Genomic DNA, 12,506 nt, shown 5'->3' on the forward strand with positions numbered 1-12,506 from the left:
AATGGAGTTTGGAAGGCACATAGATATCTAGAGATAGTAATGGCATCAGTAGATTTTATTTCTCTTACAGAGGAGAGACTTCTAATTAGAAATTTCTTCTTTGCTTAATTATGCAAGCTGCTGTTTTAACTGGATGTCTCTGCAATTCAATCAGTATACAAGTGAAAAAATACCATCCAAGCTTTTGGGTATGACTTTAGAAAGCCAGTTATAATAGATATTCAAAGACCTGATACAGAAGTTAAAAGCAAGAATTTCACAGGCTGTAGCTAGATGTGTGTCTTGAAAACTACCCTTTTTTTCCTAAAGAGTTTGTAACTGAGCAAAATGAAACTCTGTGGAGCTTTTAGTTTGCTTTTTATAGTACATGCTGTAGTTACTGAAAGCTATATTCTTCTGCCCTTTTGTTAATATCATTAAACAGAAAATGGTATTAGGTCTTTATTTGTAACCTTCAACTTGGTGGAAATTACGAATGGTAGTCTGAAGTTGGAGGGTCAAATTTAAGATCAGACTCACAGGTCTTTTCTATCCAGAACAGTCAGTGCATAACAGCTTTTTAAAGTCAACTATGATTATTTAGAACAAAAACATTTTAAGGAGAGGAGACTTTTAAGACAGTAAAATACTCCAGACACTTTATCAACAGGCAGGTGAGAATGCTAACAGATTATCTAACCAGTGACTCTGTAACTGGCCTCAAAAATAGAAATCCTTCTCTGGCCTTTGTTGCCAACTTGATATCTGTTAAAGTGTACCTACTGACTGTCTGATGGCACACTGCACTGTTCTGATGACTAAAAGTTGTATGTAGAATAAAATTTATAGTTTGTAGTTATGTAATAAGTATTGCTACTTTTAACTCCTAAGACAGGGAAATCTAATGAGTATATTTTCTGGAAACTCCACAATAGGTAGCTGAAGTGTCTGAATTTGGTCAGTCTTCTAAAGACATACTTGGATGCTTCTGATCGAGAAATGATTGTACTGATTCCTTGTTAGCTCTTCCCTAATCCTTTGAAATAAGTTAAATATGTGCATAAGTCTTATATGCCTTATTTTCCTTGAGTTTTCATTTTCATTTTATCTAAAGCTATTGTATTTTAGTTTTTATTGCCTTCTAAATACCATAAAGCTCATATTTTTCCCCATGAGAAACTTTAAATCCACTTCTTATTATCTAGTCAGATTCTCTGGGCTTTATATATTGGTTTGAGTAGCATATAAATTATTGTGAGTGTTAATTATTTTTCAGGTAGGTAAAGACTGAGGACAGAAAAAAGTGACTTTAACAGTCTTACAATGGCTTTTAACCAATAAATAACAATTAAACAGTCATGAAATACTAGAAAATAAAGATAATTTATTAGAATTCATGAGCTAATAGGAAAAGCCTGCCTAATCTGGCAAGAATGTAAACCCTTATATCTTCTTTTTAAAAATAAACAGTAAATTATAAGATGATATAGAAAAATAGTGCCCTTCTATATAGTTTTATAGAGGAGAATAACTTATTCTGCATAATTTGACATATTAAAAATGTAGAGTGATTGCTACTTTGTATTTAGTTTTACAGGTTCTTTAAAAATTATTATTGCAAATTATACTTGGTATTTTTAAATTAATAACAACAATATTTAGAAGGTCTAGACCAAATTCTTTGTATTATTTGAAACAGCAAACAATCTTCTTGCTTTAAATCAAGTTTGCACCAAAAATGTCCCTATATGTGGTCTTCTCAAAAGCTCTTTGTGCTTTTTTCTTTATTTTATTTTTGAATTTGTGTTCAACTAGGCAATACTACAGGATCTGGAGCAAAGACGTCCCCAGCTGGATGAACTAATAACTGCAGCACAAAATCTTAAAAACAAGACCAGCAACCAAGAGGCCCGGACAATAATTACTGACCGCAGTAAGTAGTGATTCTGCTGCCATATGGCATTTCAGCAAACATGGGAAATTCTGTTCTATCTGATAAGCATGGCATTCTGCAGATACTTTATGCCTTTGCCAGGAGAAGGAGAGTTCCAACAGGTGACAGTTCTCATATGACTTTACCAATCTGTGTATAGAAGAAATGTCAGTGAAAGTCAGTGATCCCATATTTCAGATTTTTCACTGCAACTTCATATTGCTTGTCTTCACAGTGGAAGGACAAATCGTAAAAAATGTAGAATGTGAGCACCGAAAATAAAGAACTACATTTATTCTTACACAAGGAGAAAAAAGAAAGAATTCACAGAGTATAGCCACAGGCTTGTGAGAAGCTTTCAGTTCCATCCCCCGTAGTACAGCTGCAGGCTCTTCTTTCATCTCCCCTCAGCTGACGCACAAGTCTGATGATGCTCTGCATTACTCTGTATTATTCCTTCAGTTCTGTTTTCCTTTTCCAAATTTAACCAACTAGCTGTGCCTAAGGTGGAAAAATCAGTAGATTAAGTTTTAGTAGAAGCCTATAGAAGACATAGTGTTGTCACCCTTGAAAGCTTGCATGTCCTGTACCCCTCACTACAGGATGAAACACACTCTCAAGGTCATTTTATAGAAGCAGCCCTTGTGATGGACTGCTGTATATCTTCAGTTGTTATCTCAAATTCTCAGGGCTAGAAACTAAGAAAAAATGGATTTTTTATGGTCCTCAAGGTCTGCTATGGAGCTTAGAGAAGACCACAGCCAAGTGCTTTGCATGTGGACAGAGACAATTTTAGGTAGATGCAAACTGTTCTGTACATCCTGGCCTCGAGACCAAGGCTTGCTCCCTGCAACTGATGACTTTGAGGGTGTAAATGTAGGCTAAATTTTTCTATCCCTATGATTACAAACTTAATATATCTATATAATTATTATCTCTTTTTTTTTTATTCCATCAGGTACATACATTCCATACTATGTTCAAATCAAAATGCATGTTTGTACCATATTGTTGGTAGTCACACATATAAATGCTATTTCGAGTATATCCTATGTGCAAAAACATTCTTAAACTGCTATTGAAATATGCTACATAGAAAAGGAGAAGCTTTATGATTAAAATTTTGAGAAAAAAGGGATAGTGCTTGTATACTACATAAGAACCTGCTCCTGGTGGACATGTAAATTAATTTTAGAATCACCTACTCTTTTGAATTCTCACATGAATTATGTACATATACTTTAGCTTTACAGTGCTTATTCAAAACCAACACATGCAGTACTCCCATCAGTATTTTGTAGCATGTTTGAATTTTTAATTGTGAAACAAGTCTTCTGAAGTTAGGAATTGCAGGCTTCAAAAAAATCCAAGATTAATTCCTATATATCCTCATGTGAATTGTATGCACGACTGAATTTTGTTCTGTTGGAAAACTGCACTTCACTTTAAGTGAAGTTGCCAGTTAAGAGAGATTAAATGCTTCTTTTTCGTACAGCAAAGGAGAGCAGCTATCAGACTGTAAATCATGAAGGAGTATATCATAGCTCAACCATACTACAGATTGTGTCAGTGGCTAGTAGTGCAGTAAATACATTTTACATGATGATTTCTTAGTTCTTATCTATAAGAATTCCAAAAAATATCCATTATTTTTGAACTTTAAGTACCAAAAATTAGTTTTACTGTGATTTAGGAATTAATTTCCTGTGCTGAAGTTGTCAATATCCTTGTCTACAAAAGTACAACTTAAGATGCAGTAGATGCAGGTCATGTCCCTTTATATCCTTTCAAGCACACCTTGGAGTATGATCAGAGCCATTTTTGTTCCAGTTTTCTGAGGCAGCAGACTAGATACATGAAGATTTTTCATGTTTACTTAGTTTATATCCGGGCAATTCTAGTAATACTAAACACTACTTAGGGGGTATTTATTGCTTTTGGATATTAAGGAGATCATGATACTTCTGGGGACACAAAGATGGTAGGATTTTACAATGTGACATGCAAGGTATTTCAGAATATTTGCCACAAATGACATACTCTCATCTAAAGTACTTCTTCTAAATAACAACAGTAATTTTTATGTTTTTAATTGCTTGATTTTTTTTCTCCTTGTGTGCCATATGAAGAAGATGGAGATTTCTCTGTTTGGTTTGAATTAGGCCTGCTGAATACCTGTATAGACAGGATCCACCTGTTCTGACTGCAGCTACCTCTGTAGTTACCCCTTCACAGTGCTATCCTGTCCTGAAATAGGGAGCTCCTTATTCCCAACCCAGCTCCTTATTCCCATCTCCAGCTGTGTGCTCTCACCTACTGCACTCCTGCCCTCTACAGTGCTCTCAGCTGCTGCAGGTGTTTTGCCTTTTCCTCCAGCACAAACTGAGTTCAGCCTGCTGCATGCAGGATCTTGTCCCCAGGTGCATTCCTGGGAATCTTGCTCACAGCCAGAACTGAACCCTGTATTGGAGAATCTGCTCCACTTGCTAAGGTTTGTGTGCTCCTCAAAGCCATAGGGACTGTCCACTCCCTCATATCTGTGCCTTGCACCAGGGTCTTCCCTTTCTACTTCATCCACAGACTTTCTCCTATTTCCTGAGTTTTTCTTCCTCCTCATAAATACAAATAGGTTACCATGGTTATGTTTCAGCAGCTATGAGTACACATTTAATCTATTCTGTTTCATGACCTGTGTATTGACACATTGGTGCTCCCCTGCAGCAGCTGTGTACCACCCTCACCATTCTGTGATGTCTCACTCCCAGGGGCCAAAAGTATCAGATCCCATCAGGAAGGAAAGGGAGTGATGGGCTGCAATGCCCTGGTCTTCATGTGGGAGCTGATAGACTTGACTTTATCCAGTGCTGATAGACTTGACTTTATCCCTGGGCCGAAGCACAGCATCTCACACTTTGGGAAACAAAAAGATGAGACGAGCTCATTTGTATGAAGAGGTTGTTCAATCACCTGGCCAATATCACTGAAGAGATATATTGTAAATACTAAATTAGACTCAGGTACTCTACAAGACTAGAGTTAGCTGCATTCTTCATCACAGGATGGGTTGGTGTGTCATCAACTGAAAATAAACCCTGAAGGCTCTGGCTTCTGTGCTAACATTGCTAACACTTCTTGAAGAAATACGTATGTTATGTTTATTAAAGTTCAACTTGGAAATATATTGAGAAACCTTATTTCCTTTTTAAAGTATTTATAAAAAAAACAAGGTAAAGATAAAGATGTTATACAAAATTTTAAAAAGTCAAAAGATGATTGTTAAATTGCAAATGTCTCTAATCATGAGATTATTTTCAACAGAGTTGTCATAGTATTGCATAGATTCAGTCTTTCTTATGAAGTAAAAATGGTAGTGAAAAATAAGCTCATACAACTGAATTATTTCCTTTGAACTTTTTTCCTCCACCCTTCATTATCTGCATGAAACTGCTGGATCTATTCTTCATGCAAAGACCTTGCTCTATAAAGTAAAGCTTGTGTTATGTTTACATAATGTTTTATTTAAATCTCTGTGTATTCTATTTAAATCATAGTTTGTTTACAACTTACACACTCAAGAATATGTAAGAATAATAATTACATTCAGTCTTGAGGAAGAGTTGTGGGAAAAAGCAGCATACCTCTCTGCTCTTTTAGTGCAGAAGCATTCTGTTCTAACAGAACCATATGCTGTACAATCACATTTTTTCTCTCTATAATGCATCACAGCTCCAAAACTCTTTGCTTTACTGCTGCTGAAAATGTTGCTTCTTTAAAATGAATGGGTTTATAAGTAATTTTGAATTTTAAAAAGTAATTAAACTTTGAAAATTCCTTATTTTCCATCCGTCCTTATGTATGAATACATAAAGTTGGTAAGAAGTCAATATAGAAACACTGGGAGATAACAAATTTACACTCTTACAATCAGAAATACCAAAGCAATTAAAAAGACTCTGTTAAATCTTGCTAGATTCTGGAAATATAAGAAATTTTAAATAGCAGGCCTTCCTGCTGCTGCGTTCACACATGTGCAAGAGGTAACAGTGCATAAACCTTCTGTGGTTTTAATTTGCTAGTAATTTACATCCCAATTTTGCAATTTTTTCTGGCTGTGTATGTGATTGAGGAGGTATGGAAATTCATATTTATAAAGCAGTATGAAGAAATATTCCCTTAGTAGCAAAGCAATCTCCCTTTCAAGATTATAAACCAAAGTAAAACATATTTCTTTAGCAATTTTGTGAAATTTATTGTACTCTCAAAATATCACTTGAGAGGTTAATTAATTCTTATTACATTAAATTTGTAAATAATAGCAATAAATACAAACATTACAATGAAGACTATTTTGATAAAGAATTATACTTTGGGACAAAATGGTTCCTTTTAATTTTTTTTTACAGTTTTAGAAAACAAGATCAGAAGTGTATTAATAATTTATACACAATGCCTTTAGAAGAGGTATTTTGTTTTTGTGGTTTGTTTGTTTGTGTTTGTTTTTTTGTTGTTGGTTGGTTTTGATATTTTTGAAGAAAACCTATATGCTATAATTGGTTGTTAGGAGAGCTGCATTTGAGCTAAACTGGAAAGAGTCTGAATTTCTCTGTGTCACAACATAAAAATGTCTTTATTTAGTAGTTTGCTGTATTTGACAGTTTTACGACAAAATCATCAACTTGTCATCACTTCCACAACAAAATATATAGAAATTCCACAGTGAATTAAAACTGCACTGTTGTTCTCTACATCTTAATAAAATAGCCATTTCCACTGTACTTCCATCCATGTGATTTTCTCTTAGAGCTATTGAATACAAATGATGAGTTTACCCCTTGAAAAAACAAATTCATACAAGCTGGGATTTGCCATCCAGCAGTAAACCCCCTAGCTGCCAAGACCAAAAAAGAAAAGTGTAAGAGAAAACTGTATTTGTATACAGTTTTCCAGTTATCTTGTTGATATTTTTAAGCTGAATTACTGAATAAACCCCAGTTGTATGTTCTCTGAATTCCACATATTTGAAGAATATTTGAAGAACATTTCAAGAATTTGAATTTCCTACATCACATACATGCAGTTTATTAATCATCCTGATGTACCAGTTTAGAGCTGACAACTTGTTTTTCCCACGAGAACTTTATGCCATCGCAACAAAACAAGGGAGAAACAGTTGTTTTTTTTAACAAAATGTCAATAACAAGATAAAACCAGAGCTCTGAAAGGGGTGGAATTATTCTGAGTAGCATATAGAGTTTGAAACCTGTTCTTTGGTTCATGTTTGCTGCTGTAGGACCTGTAAGAAAGTCATGGGACATCTTAAGAAGGAGTAGGAAGTTATTTTGGAACATTGGAGAGTTGCCCTTTAAGAATGGGTGATAATATGCCCCAGAAACATCTGAATGATTGGGGAACTCTGGTTATATATAACTTCTCAGGCTATATATACTAGAATGTGCTTCAGAGGACAAAGGGCAAGATCTCAGCTGCCTGCTTCAGGTGTTGTAGTCCTCCCAAAAAGCTTTTGGAATACAACCAGAAGTGAAGAATAGTCACTAAGGGTGACTATTCTTTACTTCTGGTTTATTAACTTGAAGTAAATGGCACAGAGTAAATTCAGTAAAATTCAGTAAAAACCTGAAGTAAATTCAGCAGGAATGGCACAGAGTTTTTGGCAGCCCCAGAGGTCATAAGTGTATTAGGTGATATCATTGCTAGTGGCTTGCTCTAACATCTCAATGCTGTACAGACTACAAAACTTCATGTTGTTGGTAATTGATGTGGAACTGGCTAGTTCTAGGCCAGATATTTCTAAATAGGTAAGAACTCAGATAAGAACAGAATAGATAAATTTTTTGCTGCTAGAAATCAGTCTGTGTTGGAAGACAGGCACACTGAATTGCTGTGATATATAGAGGCACTTAATTATGTCCAAATTATGTCTTAGTATCAGTTTTTCTTCTCCTACAAAAGCAGAATGGTTGATCAACTCTCTCTTGAGAAAATTATGATCACAAGGTGAGTTCTCACCTAACTGTGAACTCGTGAACTGTAAAGACAATGTCCAGTGAAGAGTATAAGGCTGTGCTACAGGAGGATACCTTTCAGCAAAAGTAATATTAAATACTTTTTTAAAAGCTTTTAAATAATTTCAGCTTGGCCCAAAAGAGTGAAAAGAAACAAACAAAAGCCATAAACAAGCCACTTAGAATAAGGACAGTATGATTTGGTAGGGAGATGTTTCATGTTAACAGGCTGCACTTTGTTTATGATGTAGCCATGGGTACATGAAGTGAACTGGTTGAAAGAATTGGGGTATACCCTCATCTAACAGAAGAACATACTTTCCTCTTTAGCCTCAGGAATGATTTGGTACAGCACTGGAGGGGAGCTGCCATTTGAGTCTGCTTTGTATCTTCTTTTTAACCCATGTCAAGACAATTTAAGTGTATTTAATATTCTGCAATTCACTCTGCTGTTCTTCAAATGTTTGGAGACTGAGTTTATAGAATTGATTTTAAACATATAAATCTTCAGCCCTCCACCCCCAACCTTCAACCTACCCAGTCACCAATTAGTTGAAACTGTGGCCCAGAACCACGAGCAGACATGAAATGACAAATCCTTTCCCAGGTACTGCAGTGTGTTCCCCTACTATGGTAAGTGCTGTTCACTTTTGTCAGGGTCATCTTTTCCTTCTTGTATGCTCCAGAGGAGTCATATTTTAACAGACTGGTTTTATATAAGTACATACCTTTGTTCCTAGAGCCTTTGTGAAAAATCTCCATTCATATATCCATTTAATGGAGCTTTCTCTTTTTTTAGTTTAGCAAGAGTAGCACCTCAGTAGCTTTAGAAAGAAACAAATTTACTTGCAAAAGTGTTATAAGCAAAATGTAAAGGGAAGATAAGAAACTGCCACATGGGATGAGATGGCAGATCCTGCTCATGTAGGTCTCTGAAATTGTTAGCACCATGTGCTAACGATTTTCAACTTCTGAAAATGTTGAAGGATTCAATAATATGCAAATCTGAAATAAATTGAGATTGCTTCTCAGGATACAAAGACTTTCACATCTTAATTAAAGAAGTTATTTTTTTTAAACATTTAATTGACCAAAACTGCCAGGAGTATGTGGTTCTTTGGGAAAGCAATCACTGAGTTATTTTAGAGATTTCAACATATTTAATAGTACCTAATAGGAGGCTTTCTATTTACAGCATTACAGAAAAAAATCTGGTTTTGATTACATTTCAAAATTGAATTCATTCTCATTTTTGTGAATGTTAATTAACATTTATATAAAATACTTTAAAAACTGAAAATAATAAATGCTAAAGTGGTTTTACTACATCTTGTCAGAAGAAGTAGAAGAATGTTCCATTGACTTGTGTAGTGGCCAGATAATCAGAAAGGAATGTTTTCTCTCATTGAAACTGAAAAGACTCAGTCAATTTGCAATTATAAAAGGAGTAATGTAAATAATTGCCATCAGCAGTGAAGATGGTGTGCTCTGGTAGCTCCCCATACATGATGACTTTTGTGAGTGAAGTCACAGGTAGAAAGTGATGGAAGTGCTTCATCCTCAAAAGCAAAGTCAGGGGACAAGTATTCCTGCTTTCATGTAGCTGGAACAGGACCTGCCACCCAAGTGCAAACATGAACATGTGGACTAGGGAATAATTTAGTTGTGTCTGTAATTTTAATCAGTAAAAGAACAGGCAAGTTAAGGATAAAAAAATATTCCAGGATAACCTGAGAATCCATAATACACACGGTGAAAAGTCAAGACCTTATTGGTAAGGAGGACTACCACAACAAAGTAGGAATTGTCAATTTTTTTCTGCAATATATGATTATATCCAAGCAACACCTGTCATTCTTAATATTTCTTCACAGAGAAAGTTCCCTACCAAACGCTAAGCACTTACTCCTAAGCCTCAGATCAGTTGTATGATAGTATATGGATTTTTTTGTTTGCTTGGTTTTGCCTTTAGATATCAATGAAAATATAGTAAGAGCAAACTTCTTGAATCACTGGAAGTTAGAATTACCTCAATTTAATTTCCAGATCTCCTACAGACTTTCTTTATAATTCCAGAAAAGTCTTTTACTTTCATTTGTTCAGATTTTTGTCAAATTAATGCGGGCTAATATCTCTTATCCCAGCCTTTGTCTGCCATACCTCTTCAGAAGACTCGATTTTTCTACCTATTTTGTTTGAATCTAACAAACCTCAGTGTTTGCTGTTTTGGTCCCAGTTTTTATTCACTACTGTGTTAGAAATAGTAGCTTACACAGATAATTTTAAATTTAACTATAAGCACACATGTAAACAGTAAAAATATCCATTTTATTTTTATCTTATTCACGACGATACAAACAGATGAGCTATGCTTGTGTAACAACACATTAGTCAAAATGAAAATAAATGGAAATAAAAAGAAATTATTCAGAAATAAAGTTTTGAGAATCTGATCAAATTATTTATTCACTGACAGATGGATGGGCAATATTTAATGTCCACAGTTATTTTAAATACTACGTCAAAACAGTATATATTCATTTTCATTTATACAAGACCATAATATTCTGTAGTAATTAAAGGTCAAACAGGAAACAGAGGTCCTGCTCAGCAGAGATTACAAGCTAAATTTAGATGCCACATAATCAGCCATATCAGGAAAATGCAGGTTTTGGTGTACACTGTGTCCCATCTCTTTTCCTAAAATGGATGAAATACACAAAGAACATATATTGGAACATGCAGTTCTCAGACAACTTAGTTAAGCATCCTGAGGTATGTTTGGCCTAAGGATTTTACTTTGGCTATCCTCGATATAAATTTATCATAATTTTGGTTTGGCTTGAGTCAAGAATAAACTGAAAATAAAACCAGTGTTTTACACAGCCCCAAAGCTCCTTTGCAAATCCAACCTGAGTAAATACTGGCTTAGTCTCTGTGAGAGAGGTCCTAAGACTTTGGTGAGTGGTTGCACCAGCTGGTGATTTGATTCTGTTATGTATACAAACCATCACTATGGTTACTTATGAAATGCTGTAGATAAATCAAAGAATTTCATTTTATTACTGGTTTCAGGATCGAATGGTGACTCTGAGGCTTTTCAGTCTGTGTTTGATGGATAACAGTGTTTCAGCCTTTATCGTACCAAAAAGGGGGGGAAGGAGAAAAAACAAAGCAGTTCTGGAGACTTGCTGCTTCTGTTTCATCTTTCTTATCAGCAAGTCTATTCCATGACAGGTGAGAGAATGGCTCGACAGAGGACAATCCCTGGTTGAGTAACAGCAAAGGAGGGTGGATAATGAGTACTCAGATATGTGGTGAGAAAGTGGTGGCATTTGGGCTTGGTGAAACTCAGAGCTTAAAAGGGAATATTTAGGAAAAAGATCTATTTTGTTATATTTTAATTGGATGGGAACTTGTGTACAGTCAAGCGAACGCCTATGCTATGGAAATTTTTGCTGGAAGTGTCAGACTGTGTTTATGTCTGCTTCACCATCTTAAGTTTAGAAATGAGTGCTAGATTTCAGAGCAAGGGATGTAATAATTTTGCAGAATATTCATTACAGTCTCTCTGAATTCCTGTACTTTTGACACTTGGCTCTCTTCACAGCAGCATAATATTAGGATGGCAAAAGTAGCGGTTTCATCTGTTTGTTGGATAATTTTCTTTGCTCCATTTTATGTAGTTTCCTGAAAATGCAGAATAGAACAGAACTGACTATTTCAGTTGGAAAGGACCTACATTGACCATCTAGTCCTTCTGCTTGACCACTTCAGAGCTGATCAAATGTTAAAGCGCTTTTTGAGGGTATTTTCCAAATGCTCACAGACAAGGGACATTCACCACCTCTTCAGGAAGCCTCTCTCACTATCTATCCTCCCTCTCAGTAAAGAAATGCTTTCTAATGTCCAATCCAATCCTGTGCAGTGCGTTAGGTACCAAATTTGCCGAGTTTAAGCCATACCAGAATAGTGACTTTGAAGTGTTTCTCTAAAGTGGATTAAGTTCAGCCCACAGAGTGACTCACCAATGTTTTGATCTCTGTTGGAGTACCATAGAGAACATGAACAAAGTGCTGATGTCTGATTAAAAGAAAACAAAACACCCCAGAACAAACACAACACCTCAGACAAAAGAATCTAAATAGTATAAGGCAAGTTATCATGTCTTTTCTTTTCTCAAGATTAGTGTAATTGATATTTTTTTTTTTCCTTTATTAGGTAAACTATTGCACTAAGATGACAGATATGATACATTTTTGATTGTTTTTTTTTTTTTTTACTACTCTTTATGTATCTATTTAGTTATTAAGGAACAAATAAGTGTAGTATCATACCAGGCTCCATAGATTAAGACCCAGTTTATGTGACCTTGAGAACTAGTCCATTAAATTCAGAACAGGAAAATAAAAAATGTTATTTTTTATTTTTTTCTAGCACACTCATACGCTTGCAGAGTTGTGCTCCTTTAAGTTCAAATACCAGCATTTTTATCATGGGACCCCCATTTTCTAATCCACAATTAATTTAAAAAATAAGAGCATTGTAATTGACAGAGAATGCTCAAAATG

The 12,506-nt window shown here is 35.1% G+C and overlaps 1 protein-coding gene across 11 annotated transcripts in view; it reads left to right on the forward strand.

The window, feature by feature from the left end:
* The window catches only part of DMD (dystrophin), a 1,148,686-nt gene that overhangs the window by 855,390 nt on the left and 280,790 nt on the right, over positions 1–12,506 (forward strand). For all 11 annotated transcript variants that reach the window (XM_071430346.1, XM_071430344.1, XM_071430345.1 and 8 more), the window contains one exon: positions 1,795–1,912. In XM_071430346.1, the coding sequence (XP_071286447.1) occupies positions 1,795–1,912 (118 nt within the window). The remainder of the gene's footprint in view (positions 1–1,794; positions 1,913–12,506) is intronic.

Source organism: Agelaius tricolor, unplaced genomic scaffold, assembly GCF_023055355.1.
Source record: "Agelaius tricolor isolate 1412-34295 unplaced genomic scaffold, bAgeTri1.0.p SCAF_7, whole genome shotgun sequence".
NCBI classification, from domain to species: domain Eukaryota; kingdom Metazoa; phylum Chordata; class Aves; order Passeriformes; family Icteridae; genus Agelaius; species Agelaius tricolor.